This window comes from Physella acuta, unplaced genomic scaffold, assembly GCF_028476545.2.
Source record: "Physella acuta isolate Inbredline_101_S28 unplaced genomic scaffold, ASM2847654v3 ptg000756l, whole genome shotgun sequence".
Classification (NCBI taxonomy): Eukaryota; Metazoa; Mollusca; class Gastropoda; family Physidae; genus Physella; species Physella acuta.
The window spans coordinates 310,858-335,511 of NW_026732274.1; the positions used below are offsets into that span (position 1 = coordinate 310,858).

Below are 24,654 nucleotides of genomic sequence, written 5' to 3' on the forward strand. Positions count from 1 at the left end.
AAAAAACCCAACTATCACATTTAAAAATATATCATTGAGAGCACACGTTTCTATAATCTGGTTTTCACAATAAACATATTTAACAAAAAATGTGTATTAAGTTTATTTGTATTATTATTATAGATAAATAAAAAGCTAGCGGTTCTGGTGCTTGTTAAACAAAACGAAAAAGAAAAACAAAAACGAGGTAACAATAACCAAAATTTAACTTTTTCTAAATACAAGATGGATGAGAATTATAGGTTCATTGTATTATGCATGTTTGCAAACATAGTTCGTTCAGCCGAAAAAAAGAAATTATTATAGCAAAGTTCATTGATTTTATTGAAATGTAAAAAGTAAAATTGTTTAATATATTGTCATTTTAAAAAAGACGGTCTAAAATCATAATGTATAATTTAACCAGAAAATGTTAACTGTTTTCATAAATGGCTGGAAATGTGTATTTTTATCATTCGGGCAAATATTACACCATTTTAAATTTTTACTGTAGTGACAAGTAACTTGCACCGTCACCATCCAACACATTTTGTGATGATGTAAAGATGCCAGATGTGTTACCCGCCTGTTGTAACTGACGTTCCAGACATTGTTTTTTTAACCGCAACATTTCCATCTCCATCTCGTGTTTTTCTCTGGCCATCCTTATTTCTTCAGCTTGTTTCTCCCTGGCCAACTTCAGTTCCTCTTGTTGTTTTTCTCTTTTTAATTTGATTTCCTCTTGTTCGAGCTTTCGTTTTGAAGCTTGTGATCTTATATAAGGCATTATCTTCCTTTTAAGATTAGGTCTAGATACTACAGTTTGACGGTTTTTTTGTTGTCTGAAACAATGCGTAGATGAATGTAGTTGAATTTATTACATTAATATGAAAGGCTAAACATGTTTTATATTTAAAGTGTTTTATTTATCCATCAACTGTATTGTTAAGTTCATTAACAATATAATTACCTTGCTGTAGGCAGTCGGTGCGACGAATAGTCTGTTTGTTCTAGAAAGAGACACGTAATTTTAAAAATACTTCACAGAAATATTATATATATATATATATATATATATATATATATATATATATATATATATATATATATATATATATATATATATATATATATATATACATTTACATAGATTAATCTGCAGCGTTAAATGATTTTATTATTTTCTTTACTCAATATACTATCATTATTTCGAGTAATCGAAAATTGACCATTCTTACAGCTGACATTTGGGTAGTTTTTACTTTGGGGAAATCATTCATACGTTCAAACTATATTGCGTCTCTAAAGCACACTTTCGGAATCAAAAGAATATACATTTTAAACGGCTCAATCCCAATACCAAATAGCTAAATAATTCTATAATCCTTGTCTAAGTGACAATACTATATTACATTTATATCTATTTATAAAGCCAAACTTATTGCGTTTTACCTACCAGCGATGATGTCAACTTGAAAATCGTGACTATTTGGATGTGTGGTTATTTCTTCTTGTAAGTTATTCTCTAAAACTGAACTTGAATACGTTTGTACATTTTCCTGCCCATGGTATAACGATGTAGTTTGTTCGGGCATTTGATGAGACAGGGAATGTACGGGACTGGTGCTGTAGTATGGTGTAAGGGGTGGTAACTCCGAAATGTAATTCGAGTCAATTGCGGAGAAGTGTGTGTCCGGGTTATCTTCATGGAAAAAAATATAAATGCATCTTCAATTTAACTTCTTTTATTTTTATTTTCATTTCAATATATATAATTTAAGTATATCTTGATATAATTTCAATAATCGATTCAAATTCAAGTTATTTCATATCTAGTTCTCTTAATTGATTTAAAAAAAAAATCATACCTTCTCTGTAAATGTGTTGTTCAGTCCTATAATGTTCATGTTCTGTCACTTCCATGTCGTCATCAGCTACAATGATTTCATTATAGTCATGAACTGCTATCATCAATATTATTTTAAACACAAGCACACACATACATTTGTCGTTAATATATACACAATATAACTTTATAAAATTGTCAATAGTTTTTGTACTTGCCTGCTATTTCCAATTCATTTACTTCAGCATTTTCCTGATGTTCGGTGACATCTATGTAATCCTCTTCATTGTTTTCATTCTCTGCAATATCAGTATTTCCATCATCATGCTCTACTGATGTCATTTCTTCATTATGTTGATATGCAGGCATGACTTCCTTAAATTCCTCATGACATATATCACACATGAGTTTCACTATTGACTTGTCAATGCCGGTCTCACCACTGACTGTAGACACGTTTTGTTGTGTCAGCTGTTTTTTAACCTGACTTTTTAGTCTTTGGTATTGTTCTATAATACCTTGTGTTTTGAGATGGGTAAATGTTGGATGCTGACTTTTAAATTGTGTTGCGATGTTTTCCCAGGCTTCTTGTCTCCAAGCTCTAGTCGTTTTATCACGTTTCTTGGATTCTATTTTGTCTCTGTGTTCATTTACCATCACAAGAAGGTCAGATTTTTCTTCTATAGACCAGTTTACAGTACGCCTTGAGTTTGTGCTGCTTTTACTGGCACTTGATAACCCACTTTGAGCCGCATGCTCTTTATTGACTTTTCTTCGTGTTGTTTTGTCAACTTTTATTAAATCTATGCTTATCGAATCGACTTTACGGCTGCCATCACCAGAACTTGATTTTTGGCATTTACTCATCTTTTCTTCGTTTGTTTTTCCTAGTTAATTTTGTTTAAATAGATTAACGTGATAAATATATAATTTACACAACCTAAAATATAAATTTGTCGTTTAGACGTAATATGAAATGAGAAGTAATATTATTCAGACATACATTTAAAAAGTATATTAATAAGTTAAACTAAATTTTACATAACATTTAAACAAATATTATAGCCTACATTTCTCCAAAGCTAGAAATATTGAATCATTAATTCGAAAGAAAACTTGAAAGATGTTTTTATATAGAGTTTTAGATGTTCTTATATCAGGCTATATAACTTTCAATGTGATGTATAATACATAATTCGCTATACGCAATCACCAATACAACAAATCAGTTGACCATTTTAGATTTAGCTTACCATGTATAAAAAATTCTCTGCTTTTCTTTTTAATTTCTTTTTTTAATGATTTATCAAATCCATTTTTTCCCATAAGCCTTTCATCCCCTGCTATTTTGTGCATGAACTCTATGTTTGACATAAGTTTGCTAATCAGCATAAGCAATTCGTCTTTTAGTGTTGTTTGTGCATAACGTAAACATTTTAGACTTATGTATGAGCAAATCTGAAACATAAAACAGATAGCTTTCATTTGATATAGAATCGTTTATATGTAGCCTATAATCGAAATATGATTTTTATGATATTTGTTACTTTTATAATACATATTAATGTTTATGAAAAATCATCAGAAATAACACAATACTGTTAATTAAAAATACGCATGTTGATCACGTTTAAAATTATGTGCCCTGATGACAGTAAGTTTTTAAATGTCCTTTTTGAAAACAATGTAATTACAATTATTTTGCACGTATTAAGTAAGAAAATGAAGGAACTTTATTATTTGCATACTGCTCAAATAAAATATATTTGTTGCTAGTTAATTGATTAAACAGCTGCAAAGTAAAACATTATTTTGATCAAATTATGTCTTTTGTCTTTTTGATACGAATGTTGAGTGATTAGCAACTTGATCAGTCAATTTGCAAAAAAAAAAAAATATTTTCATTATTAAACCCATCCTACACTACTGTAACGAGCAAAATACATATGGTGATTGTAAGTTGAGCTTGTCTCTGTCCAACTTACCAGACTAATATTGTTGTCATTTACACAGAATAATGTCAGGTCCTGCATTAAATATTGAAACTTTTCTTTTCTCTGATAAACACAAGCTTCTTTTAATTTCTTCATAACCAGTTGTATTTCATCTGAAATTAAACAATGTATATCTCTGCTATTGTTTAGAAATTAATTACACAAGGCCAAGACGTATCAATTAAATTTAAAATTAAACTGTATTGACTTAGAGAAAACATTATCAATCATCATCTTGTTTTCCTCGTTCGTGCTGAAGACATTTGGGGCATATGAAATAGAGTTTATCTCTTGCAACAACATCGGCAATGTGGCTAATACCACACATGGCCGCCATTTTTACCAAACTTGAGTCTGGTGTCTCTTAGGGCTGTGTAAACATTGCAAGTCTCAATCCCAGTATCTGAACTCAGAATTTTCGAGTTAGTGGTCGTAACCTCTACAATGTGAGTCGAAATATATTTGAAATATATTTTATGTTTATGTTTTGTTTAATTGCAGAACGCAAAATGTATGGACTGTCAATACAGAATTTTTTAAAATTATAGCTACTGCGAAATGAGTCACTTCTTCCGTCAGCTTACCTGTTGTGAATCTGACAGTTGCTTTATTGTCTCGCAACAGAATGTTAATTTTCTTTAATAAAATCTGATCATTGATGTCATGAGTTGCTGGTAAATACTCAATAGCCTGAAAAAAATATTATATTTTAAAATATTATTATAAATATATTAACAAAATTGTATTTTTTTAAAATAATATAAAATAACCTTCTGATTATGAACAAACCAACCTGCAAAACTGTTTCTCTTTCATCTCATTCTAAATGTATTGAGAGATTTGCTAAAATATTTAACATTCTTTTTACAAAATGATAAATCACGTTGACCTGCAAAATATTAATAATCATTTAACTTGTATTCAGGTCGATTATATTTACGTGTTCTACAACGCAAAACTCGGGAAAAATAGAAAATATTATGTTGCTTAGAATAAAGTTTCCCAGGTCAAGAGAATTGATGAAAAACGTTTTCAAAAATCGTGAATTTTTAGAAACACTTTAAAATATAGATTAATAAGAGTTGAAATTTTAAGGTGATATGTTTGAGCCAGAATAACAAGGTATGAAAACAGCCAAAATATACAAGTTTTTTTTTAATTAGCACTACTTTTTCATGGGATGTTAATTAAAATATATGAAACTAATTTTAATTTTTTTTTAAAGGATGATAGTGTATATCATAGGACATAGTCTATTAAATGTAAATTTGCTGAGTATCTTTTTTGAGTGTTCTAATCAAAACTTGATTCTTTTGACAGAATTTCTACTCTTCCTCTCTCACTCTTTTGTCCCTCTAAAACAGATAGGTCAAACCTTGACGTACCTCGCAGTTAAGAAACTCTTTAAAAGCTCTGATAAAGATGCCTACTATTCTTTTCTTTGCAACACACTGTGTCAAGTTCAAAGAAACAAATATGATTAGTTAGTAAAAAAACAAATGTTTCGATTTATAATGAAGTATGATATTTATCTTTGCACTTTTATTTCTACAATAAAATATGCGTCTTTAAGCAAATACAAATTGTAATTACCTCTGAAAACGCCAAATTTGATTTCATGTACAATTCAACGATGCTTAAACCCGTCATTAGAATAAAACTTTGTGTGGTGGAATGCATTGTCTGAGCTTTATTAAAGAGATCTGTTAAAGCATCTGCATCAGAATAGGAACATTTCAGTTACACATTTTTAATTGCAATGTATTTAAGAAAAATATTTCTATGATATATCATTAAATTTTTCCCAAACATTTATACATTAGTAAAGTGATTTAGTTCGATGAATTTTATAAGAACACAAACTATAACATATGTTTTGTTAGAAGTAAAAGAATGATTTATGTACATTTCAATAACACATTGATAACATCACTATTGGCAGAGGTAGTAGCCACATAATGTATTAGTGATAATGTAAAAGAATATATATATATATATATAGATATATACATATATATATATATATATATATATATATATATATATATATATATATATATATATATATATAGTGCAAAAAATGCTGTACCTGCATAAAAGGAAACATGTTCCTTTAGATTTCCATGTCTTACAATATCTAAAAACAACATCCTTATTAGACTAGAGACAGAAATACAGTCGTCTTTGAAGTGTTCTCTTGTTCTGTTTAGGACATCACAAATTATTTCAGCTCCTGGCTAAACAGTAAATATATCATACATTTAGATGTACATAAGTAAATTTCTGTTTTGCTTTCATAATACAACATACTGGCGATACAAAACATTTTACGTATTTGAATTAAAATTGTGAAATATAAATTTTCATTGAATACCTCGTAAATCTTGTTTAGTAATTCTTTGAAATTAATTATCCTGTAATATGGAAAATATTTTAAAATTATTTACAGACATGCTCAATTTCTGATGTGTTGCTCTTTTAAATTTTTCAAAATCGGAAATTCATATAGCTATATAGTTATGTTTGTGACAATTGTCGAACATAATTTAAAGTATGATGAAAGTATAGAACTCAGTAAAAGTCGCAATCTCTAAACAATAAAACTAAAAAGAAAATACGTGTAGTTATGCAAACATATTAAAATACAACCCTTAAAATTAAAGATTTCCTTCACAAATCCTACACAAAAATTTAAAACAACTTACCTTGAATTACTTTTTTGAACAAGATCACGAGCCGTATAACTTGTAAATTTATTTAAACCTGCTGGTTTGTAAATAATATGCTCATTTATTATAGCGGTATTTTGAAAATAATAACACGCTAAGTATAAAACAGTATTTAGTTTCTAATTGTCTCCAAATTAATGTGCAAAATAGACTGCCATGTTTGTAAATTTGACGGTGACATGTATAACGACTTTGGAAAATGTAATTTACCAGTGGGTAAAAAACAATAGGTGGTTAAAACGTTTAGTTATCTATCTTTTTATAAATGTACACATTGGTCTATAACTCTGGTTTCCTAGTTTAAATGTATTCTGGTATTCTAGTAATATTGTTATAAACCCTAAATATCAGTTATTTAATATCATTTACGAAAACTAATGTTGTTTTAAATCTAGTATAAACTTAAGAAACCAACAATATATTATAAGGCCAAATGTACATGTACAGTTGATGTCAGTTTCTCGATTAATGGCAGAAATTTTAATTGTGATAGCATTATTGTTTAAATTTTAGAGTAATGTTTCTATCTCAAAACCGAAAGTCCGACATAAATTAATTACCACTTTATATTTTATCAGTGTGAGTTTTATCTAAATATTATAAAATGTTAGAGGAGGGCGTCGTCGGGCGAAAGAGCATATGATTGATAACGCTAATAGTCACGATTTCAAAACTCCAGTTAGACTAGATCGCTAGATTGGGACAATATCCCCTCTAGGAGAGCAAACTCCACAATTTTAATACTGCTGGCTAGAAGAATGTTCTTCGATGGAATATGGAAGTACATCCAAAAAATCAGGTTGACATGTAATAGGTTATAGTTTCTGAGCAATTTATCTTTAATAATACAATTAATAACGAATAAGGAAATGAAAATGATAATATTTATTTTGGATTTAAAATGTTTACACTCACCAGTATAATCATGACATGTCGGGTTTTCTCCTCTATTTGTGGCTAAAGCTGACTGTAGATACAACTCATTGAGAAAAGCTGTCCATAATTCTATTTCACGAGTTCCGTTATTTAAAAAAAACGATCTTTGATGTAAATTGTGTAAACCAGAAAAAACTGAGGTAAATTCTAAAATATCGTTAGTTTTAACATTTGCTTTGTTTTCTACCAAAGTCTGTACGACACTGTAATGTCCATTCTTTAGTGCCAGGTCATAAGCTGTTTGACCTTTTTTGTTGACCCTATTGATGTCGTCTGTCTTCTTTATTAAAACCTGGACCACATTGTTCAACCCGTATTTAGATGCCAGCATTAGAGCTGTATTACCGTTGTTGTCTGTTGTATTGACGCCATTAGCTTTGTTTATCAAGATATGCACTACATGAGTGAGCTGTTTAATAATCTGTTGTATGTTTTTATACGTAAATCCATTGTTTCGTCGTTGATTTATCAGACCTAATTGTATAATTGCTATCATAAGTGGAGACCTGCCATCTCGGTCTATGACATTTGCTTGTGCATTTTTGTCTAGCAAATGTTCGATGATAGGCCAAACATTTTCCTCGACTTTTTTTTTCAAAATTTTTATTAACATAGTTTCATGTTTGTAATCAGAAACATTAACATCCGCATCTTGAACTAACAGATATTCTATTAGTTCAAACGTGTTGTCTTTATTCTGATAAGGTACAGGTTTAAAATATGAAACATACATGAGTGCTGTTCTCTGTTTCTTGTCAACCTGGTTGACCTTCGACCCCTTACTGACCAAATATTTCACCGTGTCAACTAAACAAGCTTGTGCCGCCATCATAAGTAACGTTCTACCTTTAGGACACACAACATCATCTTCTTTATAAAGTTTACAGACTCGTTCTATAAACTCGTAGTTTCTGTTTTCTAAAGCTATCATTAAAGCTGTTTTTTTATATTTGTTTACTGCGTTTACATCTTGTTTTATTTTAAGAAGGAGTTTGTTATTGCAACTGCCATATCTAAGTGGGCTATTTTTTGCATACAACATAAGTAATGTATTACTATCTTTATCCACAAGATCAAAATATGTTAGGTTTTTTGATTTAGTCAAAATTTGCTCCAATATATTTGGGTATTCTGATGCAAAATTCAAAATAAAATTGATTCCAGATGCAGTTAGTTTAAAACCACTATAATATGTATTTCTTGTTATTGCTGTTATCAGTATTTTCTTCACTGCAGCATCAATCTGTGAAACACAAACTCCTCTTTCCAACAAATATTCCATGACTTCTAAGTCACAACGTTTAGTAGCCCACATGAAAGCTGTTCTTCTTTTATTGTCTGTTTGATCTAAAGCTGACATATGACAACTGACCTGGTGTGTGCTTTGGTTTGATGGTGTAGTCTCTAGTAATAATTTGGTCATAAAAAGACTACTAAAGTTTGCTTTAGCAGCCCACATTAACGCCGTCCGACCTTGTTTGTCTTGTATGTAAATGTCAGCTTTATGCTCCAACAGGATCCTGACGTTATCTCCTTTATCATTTTTAACAGCTTTTATTAGCGCTGTTTCTCCTGCATTATCAACAACGTTAACATCAGTCATGTGATGTTCCAGCAATTGCCGTACTACATCTTTACAATTGTATCTTTGTACAGCATACATTAACGCCGTCTTCCCTTCATTATCAACAAGGTTAACATTAGCCATGTGATGTTCCAGCAATTGCCGCACTACATCATCATTACCCCTGGTTTCTACAGCATACATTAACGCCGTCTTCCCTTCATTATCAACAACGTTAACATCAGCCATGTGATGTTCCAGCAATTGCCGCACTACATCATCATTTCCCCTGGTTTCTACAGCATACATTAACGCCGTCTTCCCTTCATTATCAACAACGTTAACATTAGCCTTGTGATGTTGCAGTAATTGCCGCACTACGTCTTTACAATAGTATCTTTCTACAGCATACATCAACGCCGTCTTCCCCTTGTTATCAACAACGTTAACATCAGCCTTGTGATGTTCCAACAATTGCCGCACTACATCTTTATTAAACCATGTTTCTACAGCATACATTAACGCCGTCTTCCCTTCAATATCCCCCATGTCAATATCCCTATCAACCCCTGCTGGTATAAATCTCTTCTGTACAGCCAACATGAGCACCGAGGTTTTGTTGTTGTTGACATGGTTGACGTCAATGCCGTGATGAAGTAGTTCTTGTATTATATCAGTTCGTTGAGCTTTAATGTATGACCATTCATGTTCAGGTGTCTCCATCTGTAAAGCCAACATAAGCGCGGAATTCCCATCATTGCCTACATCATTAACGTTAACATTACTGTTGGCAAGGAGTAGTTTGACACTCTCCGATGAATTATTTTTTACAGCCAACATTAGTGAAGTATCATTGGAAACCTCATTTGAGTTGTAGTGTGGATGAAGGCGAGCTGTTAGAAGGTCACTTTTATTCTTTGACAAAAGTTCCATCAGTGCATTTCTTCCATCACAGTTCCTCACGTTAACATCTGCTCCATGTTTTAACAACACCTCAACAACCTCCTTTTTACCAGCCATCATTAGAGCTGTGTTACCATGGTGATCTGTTTTGTTAACATCTGCTCCATGTTTTAACAACACCTCAACAACCTCCTTTTTACCAGCCATCATTAGAGCTGTGATACCATGGTGATCTGTTTTGTTGACATCAAATCCTTTAGAAATCAGCCACTCCACAACTGTAGCATGTCCACCAATAGCTGCTAACATAAGAGCGTTTTGTCCTTTAAAGTTAGCATCCACAGTACCGTCATACAGTAGCTCTACAATGTCCAGGTGGCCATTCATGGCCGCTAACATGAAAGCTCTATTGCCATCGACATCAAACACAGAAGAATCACTGTATTTTTTAATGTCTAAAACGATTTCATTCAAACCTTTCATGGCAGCTAACATGAACGATGACCGTCCTATATTATTAGTTTGGTTTATACTTATTCCGCCATTAAGAATTGATGTTTTCATTTGACACTGTACTAAAATTTCAACTGTTTTTACATGTGCACCTTGTAATGATACAATTAACGCGTTATTCCCTTCTTTGTCAATTTTATTAACATCAGCGCCATACTGAAGTAACAATTCTACAATGTTAGAGTGACCTCTCCTTGCTGCATTCAAAAGGGCCGTCTCTCCAGTTGTACCAGATGTATAGTTGACATTTGCGCCATACTGAAGTAACAATTCTACAATGTTAAAGTGACCTTCACTTACTGCTTTTAAAAGTGCCGGCTCTACAAATGATCTTGCGGTGTAGTTAACATCGGCACCTTTCTCTAGTAAAATCTTCACAATATCTAAGTGTCCTTTAAAAACAGATTTACCGAGCGCAGATTCTCCATCTGAATTCCTTAAATTCACATCAGCTCCAGAGTCTACTAAATATTTTGTTATTTCAAAATAACCTTCGTCACAAGCATAAAATAGAGGAGGAGATTTACCTATATTAACGTCCGCACCATTTTCTACTAAAAATATTACTATGTCTATTTTACCCCTTTGAGCTGATATACATAGTGGGGAGTCTCCAGACTTATCTATTTTATTCACATCAGCTCCAGCTTCTACCAACATTTTTACAAGTTCAAAAGTTTCACGTTTACACGACTCATGTAGTGGTGTAGTAAACGATGCATAATTAACATCTGCGTCATTGTCTACCAGCAGCTTTACAATCTCAACAAAACCATTTTCTACAGAATAACACAGGGCTGTCTTGTCGTTTGAGTCAATCAAGTTCACATCAGCCTTGTGCTCCAGCAGTAATTTAACCATGTCCAAACGTCCACGTTCTGAAGCTTTTATTAACGCTGTCTGTCGTTTGTTGTTTCTACTGTTTACATTGACTCCATGTGTAAGTAATATCCTTATTACATCCAATTTACCTTTACCCGCTGTTAAAACAAAAGTGCACCGAATTTTTTCCAGCGATTTTACATTTTTTATTTTTCTAATTTCTTGTTCAAGATAAACTAAATTATGAACACTTATAGCTATTTTTATTTTCTGTAAAGTATGTTTATCCGATGCATCCATTTTGATGAAAAAACAATTCTGAAATTGAATAGATTTAAAAAAGAAAATAAACTTAATCATATTTAAAAAGACGACATTCTGCAATAATTTAAAGTTTTTAATTATTACAATTCTAGCAATACAAGTGTACAAATCATCGACAGACGTAAACAAATAACACAATTATATTATTGCTAACAAATACCTAACTACAGTATACCAATTAGGCTGAGGAGAGCTAATAAATTATTTTTGACGTGAGCTAAGAAAAGGAATACAATTAACGTTTAATTTGTCTTACTCGACAAATTATGCAAGTACTACTGTACATCAATCGAATCTTCTATTATTTTGATGAGAAAAGTTTGTACAACTTGAATGTGTTCTTTGGTCAATAATATCAGTAGAGAGCAGTGTTTTGAATGTACAACCCAAAGCTATTTTGCACTTTATTTTGCGATTGTTAAGCTACTTTATTTTTATTTGTTTTTTTTTTAAATGCTAGCTAATTAGCTATAGGGCTGTCGCATAGCAAAAACAATTTAAATGTCAAACTAAAGTAGGCTACAATAAACATTTAATTTAGTTATTTAGCAAAGAAACAAATTGGTTATTATAGACTTATTATTGATTCACGTAAGTCGATATTGTAAGTTCTACAACTGTAGTGTTAGAAATCAACAGATAAAGTCTTCCAGTCATACTACTAGGTTGTATAAAAATCATTATATGGTGTTTTATAAAAGTAATATGCAATTTGATGTTGGCTAATGTTAACGGTTGTTCAGCAGTTTTTACACTATGTGTAACTGCACCTCTATTGTAAAACAAGAAAACTTGTTACTTTCCCGTCACTCATCCTATAAATAGTTTTTATGTTTTCCCGAATAAGACAAACGCCAGAACCAACACTTGACCGAATGCGTTATATACCCGAATGGACACCTGCCCAAATTACGATAAATAACTGAATGGACACTTGCGTAAATGCGATAATCACAGGACAAATGATCTCAGACAAAATATCTCAAACAAAATACCCCACGGAAAAATGATCTCATGACAAATGATCTCAGGACAAATTATCTCAGGACAAATTATTTCAAGGACAAATGTTCTCACGGACAAAAAATACCTGGACAAAATATATCAGGACAAATGATATCATGGACAAATGATCTTAGACAAAATATCTCACAGCAAAATTGTAATAGTGTATTGGATGATTTTAGTTGATCTGAACATTTATTTATTGACTGTTATTTGTTTGAGATCTTTAGTCCGTGAGATATTTTGTGTGTAATATTATTTGTAATAATTAATAATAACCGACACTTGCCCGAATGTGATAAATACCCCAATGGATGCTGCCTGAACGGGACGCATAGCTCGAAAGCCGCAAGTGTCTTTCAGGAAAACGTCCTTCTCCCGTATTTGACCACCATGACCCTAGTTATTTGCTCTATTAGCAATGAAAGTAAACTCCATATGGCCCTACACGTGCCATGAGAGCACAGGCTCATCCAATAGTTTTTCACCATTGATTCAATCTGTACCGAATCATGTGTGTAGCCCACCATATAAACGGACAACGGATCAGGTGCTAAAATAGACACTGGGGGTTTTCCCCACGAGAGTAATTTAATTCACGGCGATCACATCAAAGACAAACAAACAAACAAGTAAACACCCAAGACATTTTCATTTATACAAATGCATTATATATATATATATATATATATATATATATATATATATATATATATATATATATATATATATATATATATGCACTGAATACATAGCTTTAAATGACGAGACGTTCAAATTACAAACATCAATTCAAAACTAATTTTCAAAAATACTTACTTGATAGTTGAATACCGTGTGTATTGTATATTTAAAAATTGTTCATCAGTTTAAACATTAACTAGTTTTTGAGGAAATGGCCGGTAGTTAAAAAAGAAATCGAATGGGGATTCCCCGTTTGGTAATCTATGGAATTTCCTAAACGTTATTTTTTCTCGAATATGTATCTGCAATTTTATTTTACATGCATTTTCAGTAAGTGGTTTTTAAATTCTTGAAATTCAATAACCCGCCCTTATTACCCGCAAATTCGTATGACGTTAATAAACTCAAATGTAATAAATATACACATAAACTTTATTAACGAAGTAGCATACGATGTTGCACTCAAAATAGCATATAGTTCATTGTAACATTAGCATCTTTTCTTACATCTTATTGCGAGGGCTATTTTATTATAGTTATTTAAGCTCATTTAAAATCCGAGGACCCTCAGGTTCGAAAAAGGAAATTCTTTTTTAATTATAGTGCTAACATTGGAACAAACAAATCATCGTGTATGTTTCTTGTTATTAATATATACGCATCACTCGTAATTATGTGACTTTTTTGTGCGAAAGATGTTGAAATTATTATAATACTTCCTAATTATTATACATAATTTGTTTTTATAAGGTAACCAAGACAAACACATCATTGTTAACTCTCTTGCGACAACCCAACCGTCTTAATTGCTATCTGACAATGAAAACAAAAATAAACTCACTACGTATTTATTTGCTAACAAATCATACCTAAAAAAATGTATAATTTTTTTTAATATATAAGAAAGCACATACGACATCGCTTAGGTCGGGTGTGTTCACTTATGCTTGCTAAACCTAATAGACACACAACACATAATACAATTATCTCCCTTTATCTCCGCTTCTTCTAAAATATAATATGACTAGACATATTGCCTAGCTTTGCTTAGTTTCTCAAAAAGCATTTTATGATTGGAATGATAAATCTATTGGTGATCGGCTATAATTTGGAGTGCTTAAGTTTAAACTGTAATTTCATTACTAAAAAAGGGATATTTGCAAACTTATTACTTGCAAGGTGATTAGAACTGCAAAGGTTTCTAAAAAGTAAAACATCTAAATTATATTAAATTAACGTTTGCTATTCATTTTTTACAATTTAATTACGATATATATCTTAATTTATAACGAAATGCATACTTAAACAATTGCTATACTTTGTATTTTTCTGTTTTTGTTGAAAATAGTATTTAAAAAATGTAAAAATTTTAACTTTATATAGTTACCTTCTTTATCCATAGGCCAAATAACGCAATCTTTGTTTACTTTTTCACAAACAATTGTTTATATAAGAAAATACGACATCTAGGCAAATATAACCGCTCTAAGGGGTTTTTCGGACGTGAACACAGTTTTTTTTTGTTAATTTCCATGGTCGATCTACGACCTCACAAAATATTAAGGAAATCGTTTGACATTTAATTTTTATAATTAGCTCATGTAAAAATAATTTTACACACGATCAATTTTTAGCACTCGTCGAGGGCTTTGAGTCTACCAACCAGTTTGTTTTTTTTTCTTACGGCCTAGTCATCTATAGACGTGCATGCAAGAAATTAGACAAATGTACATATGTTAATTACCATAAAATCTGTGTTAAAATTACCCTGTTTTTCACAAAAATTACAAAGATTATATACGGAAATGTGGTTGTTCATTTTTGTTCACTTTACATTTTTTTTCTCAGATATTATGGCGATTTTTTTCTGACATTCTAGGTGTTTTCATACCACTTCACAAAATTTCAAGTGGGGTCGTCAGGAAAAAAAGTTGTTTACTTTATAAAGCTCATAAAAGGAGAATTGCACTCAAGGTAATCTTTTAGCTCTTTTTGAATGAATCGACAGATTTTACATACGGCAAACAAGATTTTTGATATATAGCTCATATAAGGCGACGTTTAGTAAAGGTTTGTTTTGACCCTCTCATCTTGAACAACGGACCTCGTGTTCTATTGCCCCAAGACAGGAGCCTGCCAAATTTGAAACGCCTGCGTCGCCGGGAAGTGCCCGATCGGGCACCTGACCACTTTTCTAAATATATCGTTGACGATATGTAACATGTGAGAAAAGACAGGTGGATCACTTTTGGTGCATAGCAGCTCACACTTGGGCAGAATTAAAATTAAATTTTGCACTCTGCGCCATTGCGCCTTCCTTATTAAAATTTAAACTAAATTATTATACACAACTCAACAATAGTGGAACATAGTTAATTAAATTTTAATCATACTATCTTTGAACAACAAGCGTGACGGTTCCGTGCGTTCCCAAGGTCTTATGCAATATTAAAAGAGTGTTTCATCAATGCGTTAACAATACACTGAGTTATTTAAATGTAAACAATGCCTGATCTTGGATCAAGGTTGTTGACGCACGAGTTTACCTACAATTTATGAAAGCTTTGAGTGTGCGTTAACGAATGTCTTTAATTGTGAGGTAGAACACACTTCGTCAAGGACGTAGCGGGGCGCTCTTTGGAGCCAATGATCAAACCTTAGCTGGGGCACAGCGTATGGTCCATTTCTCGATTTAATCATCGAATATAGTGCACCACCGTGACAATATTGTGTGGGTGCTTTAAAACGAGAGTAGGCGCCATAGTCTTCATAAGATAGCCGGGGGCGCCTAATCGACGGTGCCGGAGCGCCAACTGACCCGCCTGATTCAATTTAGTAAACAACAATAATACTACATCTTATCCATAATCTATCGCACCGATAAAAACTAACAAAAGTTGCATTGTGCCACTGGAAAGGCTGGGGAGCCAAATAGCAACATACGGAGTGCCAGAGGACACGCCTTGTTCGGTTTATTGAGCGACTGTAGTAACACATTGCTTTCATAGCTTAAACTACTATTTAAAACTAATGTAGGCTCATAGTGCTCACAGGTGAGCCGGGGGAGCATAATCGCCTCCTATCGGGGCGACGGATAATGCACCTCATTCCATATATTCAACAAATATTGTTGCCCATCGTGTTTTTAGTGCATAGTTTTGTAAGAAAATAACTTAAGCTCCATAATGCTCTTAGGGAAGCCCCGGCACTTAAAGACGCGCAATCGGTTGCGCTTGTTGCAGTTTTACAGCTGTATATAGTAGCGCCCTTACCCGCTCTGTATAACGCCTAATTAAAGGATACCTAATACTAAGATTTTTGGAACTCTGGGCAGAAACTTTAACTAACTCAGATTTAGAAAATGAGGTCACACGTCTAAGAATATATACAACACTTTTAAACTGAGAATATCTGTCTCAGCAACATTTATACTTATGTGTTTAATTTTTAATTAACACTGGGTGGTGCTGCGTTTGTAGAATTATAATAGTAATAATTTAAACCTTATTGTCAGTTATGTTATGATTAAGGCAAACAATTTTAACAATTATTTTTTGTTTACTTATTTTAAAAATGCTACTAAATAAATAAGCCGGGATGTAATCTCAATTAAAGTTTCTCGAATATTCTAATATAACATTACGGGGGATGGACACTCGTCTCTCTGTGTGTGTGTGTCTGTGTGTCTGTAAACACGATAACTTGAGTGCAGTTATAGCTTGGTTGATGAAATTTCATATATAAGTATTATATCACAATCGTAGATCCGTATCAACTTTTAAGCGATTTCCGATAACCGGAAGTGTAACTTTTTCTATTATCAATTTTTCAAAAGCCTATAATTTGAGTACTATTTCAGATAGATAAATGAAATTGCACATATAAGTAAAAGATCTAATATATAATAATAATCCGCAGTTTTATACACATTTTGTTTTGCCTTCATTTGGTGTGCAGTTCTTTTTTCTACTAGATTCTATTTAAAAAAAAGTTAAAGTAATTAAAAAAGGATTAAAATCATGTCTATTTCCCAAATTGCCGTCCCCTTTTGTTTTATATAAGAATATTCGAGAAAGAGGAGATCACTCCCAGTTTATTTTAAATTTGGTCTTTAAAAAACTGTCATATGAAAAAAACATTTAAAATGGGTGAAAAAAATGTTATTGAGCGAAGCAACATAAAAGATGTAATGATGAAGTGTTTGTATGTGCTCATTATAGACAGCTTCTATCTTTCTTCTGCTCGTGTATAACTGGTAATCGGCTAGGAATGGAATCGTAATGTTTAGCAATTGTGAACTTTCTGCTTATTTACATTGAAGTAAATAGTAGCACAAGAATTGTTTTGCAGTAACTGTTGCATTAAATTCTTGAAAGGACAGACTGGTCTGTTGTTGGATAAGACTGGTAAGTATAGAAAGACTGGTGTGTCGAAAGAGGCTTGTCTGTTATGAGAGGCTGGTCGCTAGTAATGCAACTCTAACGTGTTGAGAGATGCTGGTGTGTTGAGGGAGTCTGCGTTGTTTGGTAACGCGGATATTTAAAACAAATGAACGTTCTATCATGCTTACCTACATATAAGATAATAGAAAAACTGAATATTAATATGTTAGTTACAAACAGTTGCTTCTTTATAGATATATCTGTTAAGCTTAACCGCACACAAATCCAAACAATGTGCAAAGACGTGAATAAAATCCGGTTACCATTACGTTATCGAACGCCGCCTTTGTCTGACGTGTGTACTCACCTTCGCCTTACAAGCCACGTAGTGTATGTGCGATGGCGGTAGGGAAATCCCCTAGCGGTAATAGAAGTAATTTCCAATAAGTTTATTTTTAGTATCATGTGTAATGATGTTTTGTTTGTTTTAAAGTTATAGGCTCAAGTATTTCTTTTAGAAAGTTATTTATAAAAGAAAACAACCATAACTAACAATTTCTTCGTTAAAACCTTTGAAATATCATGTACATTTTAATATTGCTTTCGTCAATATTGTATTTTTAAGGTACATCCATAAAAATAATCTGCAAACTGCTTGCTGCATATATTTCAGTTTAAAAATGGCTTGTTCCGAAAAAAAGGAAATGAGAAAGTGATGTTTGATGTGTATTAAAGATGAATACAATTTTTAACATATGTATTATTTCAAGTTAAACGTAATTTAAAGTTGTCAAAATAGCAGAGCAAAATAAATATAAAAAAACAGCCTGTTGTACTGTTCAAGTGGCACGTTTGTTAGTCTCTTAAATAATGGGCTGTGTTAGTTAAACACGAGTTTGTAAATTGAAACTCTAGCTGAGAAATGATTCAACTGTACAGGCTTTTCAACGAAGAATAATTAATGCACAAGAAGCGGTTAAGACGAAAAAGTTTGAAAAATTTACAAATATCTACATCTGTATTCACATACAATAGAGGCACACACAAACACGCATACTTTTATATCAGAATCAACATTCCAGTACTTGCATACAGAATCATAGCTACACTCGTCTATATTTTGTTACCTCACAGAATGTTAATAGTTATTTTCTTTAATCTGAATAGAAATAAAATGGGAGGTAACAACATCTATTGTGCTAACGATCATGATATTAGTTCCCTCCCATGTTGAATCAATTACCAGTGAATAAGCATTCTGTAAAAAAATAAAATCCTTTAAACTATTATTTAAGAAACCAGATCAATAAGTTTTAAAAAAGGAAAGATAATTTTTATTTTGAGTGCTCTTAAGAAGCTATTAATCAGTTTTGAAGCACAAAGATATAGTCGAGTGAGGAACCAACTTTATTAAGACCCTTACAGATTTAATTGTCAAAAAGCTAATACATAGGTAGAAAAGCAAAAACATAATACGTTGGAATAATATACAGTAGTTGGACAATATTACTTTGCACTTGTTTTCCTAAGTAATTAAGGGAATTCACTTTGGACCTTATTTTTCGGGAAAACGAGTGAGTGGCTTTCACATCATGCAGCTAAAACTATAACACACACAGCTTGCCAGGGTCAAAGATAAAACAGACAGCAATAGGCTGAAATTTGTTAATAAAACACTGGCCTCTAATAGATGGGTCGCAAATGTAGGGCTTAAAACAAAGTCGACCGCGATTTGCTGTTGATCGAGTATTTGTCTCATCAAAATAAAGTTAAAATAAAAGCTGTGTTATATGCACAACATGAGTAAATTGTCTGACATGATCTACAAAAAGGATACAAAAGGATTAGAGTACAAAAAGATCAGTTGGCAGGGTTTTCTACAACATCTTATAAAAATCATACTACACTATTTGATAACAAAACGGCAGACACAATAGTAAAAACAAAACAAAAGGTGATTTTAATTAACCATATTGACAAACTAGGCGGGAAAATTATGACTTATTTGAAGTAGCAGAAAACGAACGTTCTGAATTATTTATAATGTAGGTTTTGTTTTTCAGACGATTTAGAGGATCATTTTAAACTGTTATCATAGTCATTGTATGATGATCTGAATCTATCGGAAAACAACGAGTGCATTAATGGGGAAACTATGAAGAAGATCGAAAACAAACATGGTTTACTGGGTAAATCGAAAGACGCTTAATTAGACGAAATGTTGTTTTAGAGTCTTAATGTTGTTATTTCACAGCACGCTACAAATAAAACGAACAGCACGCTTTTGAGAAGAGGCATCCAATGTGTTAATGATCTTTGTCTGTGTTTGTTCGATGTCTTGACTGAATATTCTAAAATTGATTATTCAGTTGCAAAGAAAATAGAGAAACGAGTTGTTTCGCTAGGGACTCAGTTGTGATACTCGAAAATGGCGAAAATTAGACGATTGAAAGTCTGTCACCAGGAAAAAAATGTTATAGTTTTGTAAAAGCAAATGTATAATGTTCACAATTTGTCAAAATTTGTCGTCATCCACACAGAGTCAGGTCAAATAACTATCTCACCTGAACATTCTATTCTCTGTAAGAAAAACGACATAAAATGTTATGTCGCCGCCAAAACTGTCTCAGTCGGAAATGAAATCCTAACGAAATCTGAGCTGGGGTTTGTCTGGTCAAGCGTGGCTGACGTCATGTACAAAGTGGACAGAGGTCTGTACGCACCTTTCACCAGAAGCGGCACCATTGTGGTGGACGGTGTCGTGGCCTCCTGCTACATCGATGTGCTGCCACATGACGTGTGTCACAGGATGGTGTCACCAATCAGATGTTTGTACCGTGTGTCACCATCTCTGGTGAGACGTGTCTGTGGTGTGTCCGACACACAGCCGGTACCAAAGATAGCTCGCCTGGCCTTAACAGTGTTAGGGTACGGTAAGAAGATCACTAAGGAACAACAGAGGGCATTAAAACTGTTTTGATAACAAGAAACGATGAATGGGAATTGACAGGCATCCTTATAAATGTATGCATAGTTGCTAAATGGAAGATTGCGACATTTAAAATTACGAAAAATCAAAATTAAGCACGCGGTTGTATGTAAAGGAAAAACAGACATAAAGTCGAAACTATACATTCAAAGATTTAATTAAAATCTAAACATTTGAACTTTACATACTTTTTAGACATTTATTTACATTTTAAATCTTAATTTTTTTTCCAAATACATTATATGATTAATATAATTTACTAATTATGTTGTGTATTAACAAAACATGTACAAATGTAATAGCATAGAAATAAGAAGTCAAACGTTTTTTATTAATTAACAATTTAATATTTTATTACATAATTCTCATATGATTATTACACTTTTAAACTTAAAATTTGAAATCAAGTACTGAAATTTTTGTTAAAACCATATTAAGTTTCAATGAAAAATGTAAAAATGAAAAATCCATGGTTTTTAATTGAGCTTCAAAACATATCTTTATAGGAATGTTTCAAAATTATATATTTTTGTGTATGATACATTGAGTGTACATAATACTTACTAAATCAATAAATGTATGAAATCAAAATTAAAAACCTAAACATTTAAAAGCCAGCTTTTAAATTTATAAACAACATAATAATATACCACATTTTAAAATTTATTTTTATAACTATAAATTCACCTTTTCGGGATCAGCTGTTAATATTGTAAATGTTAATTATTTTAAAAAAACCAACTATTACATTTAAATATATTATTGAGAGCACACGTTTCAATAATCTGGTTTTCACAATAAAAATATTTTAAAAAATAAATTTTTGTGTTAAGTTTGTTTGTATTATTATTATAGATAAATAAAAAGCTAGCGGTTCTGTAATTGCATGTTAAACAATACGAAAAAGACACAAAAACGGCGAAAAAAAAACAAAATTTAATTGTTTTTAAAACCAAGTTGGATGAGCATTATAAGTTTATTGTATTATGCATGTTTGCAAGCATAGTCCGTTCAGTGGAAAGAAAGAAATTATTATAGCAAAGATCATTGATTTTTTAAAATTTAAAAAGTAAAATCGTTTATTTATATTGTCATTTTAAAAAAACACGGTCTAAAAATCATAATCTTTAAAAATTCAGAAAATGTCAACTGTTTTTATAAATGGCTGGAAATGTGTATTTTTATCATTTAGGCAAAAATTGCACCATTTTAAATTTTTACTGTAAAGACATGTAACTTGCACCGTCTTCATCCAATACATTTTGTGTTGATGTAAAGATGCCAGATGTATTACCCGGCTGTTGTAACTGACGTTCTAGACATTGTTTTTTTAACCGTAACATTTCCATCTCCATCTCGTGTTTTTCTCTGGCCATTCTCATTTCTTCAGCTTGTTTCTCCCTGGCCAACTTCAGTTCCTCTTGTTGTTTTTCTCTTTTTAATTTGATTTCCTCCTGTTCGAGCTTTCGTTTTGAAGCTTGTGATCTTATATCAGGCATTATCTTCCTTTTAAGACGAGTTCTAGATACTCCATTTTGACGGTTTATTTGTTGTCTGTTGAATTTATTACATTAATATGAAAGGCTAAACATGTTTTATATTTAAAGTGTTTTATTTAATCAGTTCATTAACAATTAAATTACCTTGCTGTAGGCAGTCGGTGCGACGAATAGTCTGTTTGTTCTAGAAAGAGACACGCAATTTTAAAAATACATAACCATATATATAAATATATATATATATATATATATATATATATATATATATATATATATATATATATATATATATATATATATATATATATGTGTGTGTGTGTGTGTGAACATTTACCTAGATTAATCTTCACAATTAAGTGGTATTAGTCTTTTCTTTACTCAATATAGTATCGTTATTTCGAGTAATTGATAATCCAATATTCTTACTGCTGACACTCGGGTAGTTCTTACCTTGCGGAAATCATTCATACGTTTATACTATAATTCGCCTCTAAGGCAAACGTACGGAATCATAAATATACTTTTCAAACTGCTCAATCTCAATACCAAATAGCTAAATAATTCTATAATCCTTGTCTAAGTGACAATACTATGTTACATTTATATTTATTTATAAAGCCAAACGTATTGTATTTCACCTACCAGCGATGTTGTCAACGTGAAAATCATGAATATTTGGATGTGTGGTTATTTCTCCTTCTATGGTGTTTTCTAAAACTGAAGTTGAATATGTCTGTACATTTTCCTGCCCATGGTATAATGATGTAGTTTGTTCGGGCATTTGATGAGACACGGGATGTTCAGGACTGCTGCTGTAATATGGTGTAAGGGGTGGTAATTCCGAAATATAATTCGCGTCAATAGCGGAGAAGTGTGTGTCCGGGTTATCTTCATGGAAAAATACAAATGCATCTTCAATTTAACTTCATTTTTTATTGTCATTTCAATATATATAATTTAAATATATCTGGGTATAATTTTGATAATAGATGCAAATTCACGGTATTCAAATCTATTTATTATAATTAAATTTTAAAAAAAAATCATACCTTCTCTGTAAATGTGTTGTTCAGTTCTATCATTTTCATGTTCTGTCACTTCCATGTCGTCCTCTTCTACAATGATTTTATTATCGTTATGAACTACGATCATCAATATTATGTTAAACACAAGCACACACATACATTTGCCGTTAACATATACACAATATAACTTTATAAAATGGTCAATAGTTTTTGTACTTGCCTGCTATTTCCAATTCATTTACTTCAGCATTTTCCTGATGTTCGGTGAAATCTATGCAATCCTCTTCATTGTTTTCATTCTCTGCAATATCAGTATCTCCATCATCATGCTCTACTGATGTCATTTCTGCATTATGTTGATATGCAGACATGCCTTTCTTAAATTCCTCCTGACATATTTCACACATGAGTTTCACTATTGACTTGTCAATGCTGGTCTCACCATTGCCTGTAGACACGTTTTGTTGTGTCAGCTGTTTTTTAACCTGACTTTTTAACCTTTGGTATTGTTCTATAATACCTTTTGTTTTGAGATTTGTAAATTTTAAATGCTTACTTTTAAATAGTGTTGCGATATCTTCCCAGGCTTCTTGTCTCTGAGCTCTAGTTGTTTTGTCACGTTTCTTTGATTCTATGATGTCTCTGTGTTTACTTATAATGACAAGAAGGTCAGTTTTTTCTTCTATCGACCAGTTTACAGTACGTCTTGAGTTTATGCTGCAGTCTCCAGAACTTGATGATCCACTTTTCTCTGCCTGCTGTTCGTGTATTTTTCTTCCTTTATTTTTGTCAGATTTATTTAATGCAATGGTGTCTTTTTGTTTAGAGTCTTTGACAAGACTGTCAGCTTTATTCATCTGTATCGATTTGACTGAACGTACATCGATTGATATGCAGTCTTCAGAACTAGATGGTCCATTTTCAGCTTTCAGTTCTTCGTTTATTTTTTCTGGTGATTGTAGTTTGAGTGAAAATATTTTTTTTCTAGTATTAAAATTACTAGCTTTAAATTTTCAAGCCTTATATATATATATATATATATATATATATATATATATATATATATATATATATATATATATATATATATATATATATATATATATATATTTATATATATATATATATATATATATATATATATATATATATATATATATATATATATACATGTATACAGGTTAGTAAAGGCTTTTTGCCGATTCCTATAGGGAAACTACACATAGTTCATGGACGGAAAGATAAAAATAAGCTAAAGGGAAAGTGAGATGAACAATACTAATTACATAATAAGATAATTATACTCCCAATGCATTAATAAGTTCTTTTATAGTTCACATAGAGTTCTATTGGGGATTTTTTAAAAGATATTTTTGCTAACAGTTTAAAAAAATATATCGACACTTTTGTGAGTAATAAAGGCGGTAAATGACTGTATGAGTTAACAACACATTTCTGAA

General features: G+C 31.6%; 2 protein-coding genes and 1 long non-coding RNA gene across 3 annotated transcripts; all 3 read right to left on the minus strand.

Moving 5' to 3' along the window:
* Positions 1-484: 484 nt before the first annotated feature.
* LOC131950348 (myb/SANT-like DNA-binding domain-containing protein 4) lies at positions 485-4,635 on the minus strand. The gene is made up of 9 exons (XM_059312451.1): positions 4,609-4,635; positions 4,404-4,509; positions 3,811-3,932; positions 3,079-3,283; positions 2,044-2,712; positions 1,848-1,913; positions 1,436-1,681; positions 950-989; positions 485-821 (listed from the first exon to the last, which is right to left on the minus strand). Exons 1-9 carry the CDS (start codon positions 4,633-4,635, stop codon positions 485-487), a joined length of 1,818 nt encoding a protein of 605 aa, XP_059168434.1.
* A 784-nt stretch (positions 4,636-5,419) lies between these two features.
* On the minus strand, positions 5,420-6,280 carry LOC131950362 (uncharacterized). Its single transcript, XR_009388306.1, has 3 exons — positions 6,194-6,280; positions 5,909-6,056; positions 5,420-5,534 (listed from the first exon to the last, which is right to left on the minus strand). It is a non-coding gene; the product is annotated as an uncharacterized LOC131950362 (long non-coding RNA).
* Positions 6,281-7,343: 1,063 nt separating this feature from the next.
* On the minus strand, positions 7,344-11,325 carry LOC131950349 (serine/threonine-protein phosphatase 6 regulatory ankyrin repeat subunit B-like). The gene is made up of 2 exons (XM_059312452.1): positions 7,464-11,325; positions 7,344-7,372 (listed from the first exon to the last, which is right to left on the minus strand). Exons 1-2 carry the CDS (start codon positions 11,323-11,325, stop codon positions 7,344-7,346), a joined length of 3,891 nt encoding a protein of 1,296 aa, XP_059168435.1.
* Positions 11,326-24,654: the final 13,329 nt, after the last annotated feature.

Excerpts from the sequence above, each read along its gene's own strand:
- LOC131950349 (XM_059312452.1), bottom strand. The coding sequence starts at position 11,325 with ATGGTTAAATTACTGCTGGAGCACAAGGCTGATGTGAACTTGATTGAC. Across the intron at positions 7,373-7,463 it reads GACATGTCATGATTATACTG|AAACTATAACCTATTACATG; the intron begins GTGAGTGTAAAC and ends TAAATTGCTCAG.
- LOC131950348 (XM_059312451.1), bottom strand. The coding sequence starts at position 4,635 with ATGAAAGAGAAACAGTTTTGCAGGTTG. Across the intron at positions 3,284-3,810 it reads ATGACAACAATATTAGTCTG|ATTTGCTCATACATAAGTCT; the intron begins GTAAGTTGGACA and ends TTTATGTTTCAG. Across the intron at positions 1,914-2,043 it reads AAATGAATTGGAAATAGCAG|CTGATGACGACATGGAAGTG; the intron begins GCAAGTACAAAA and ends AAATCATTGTAG.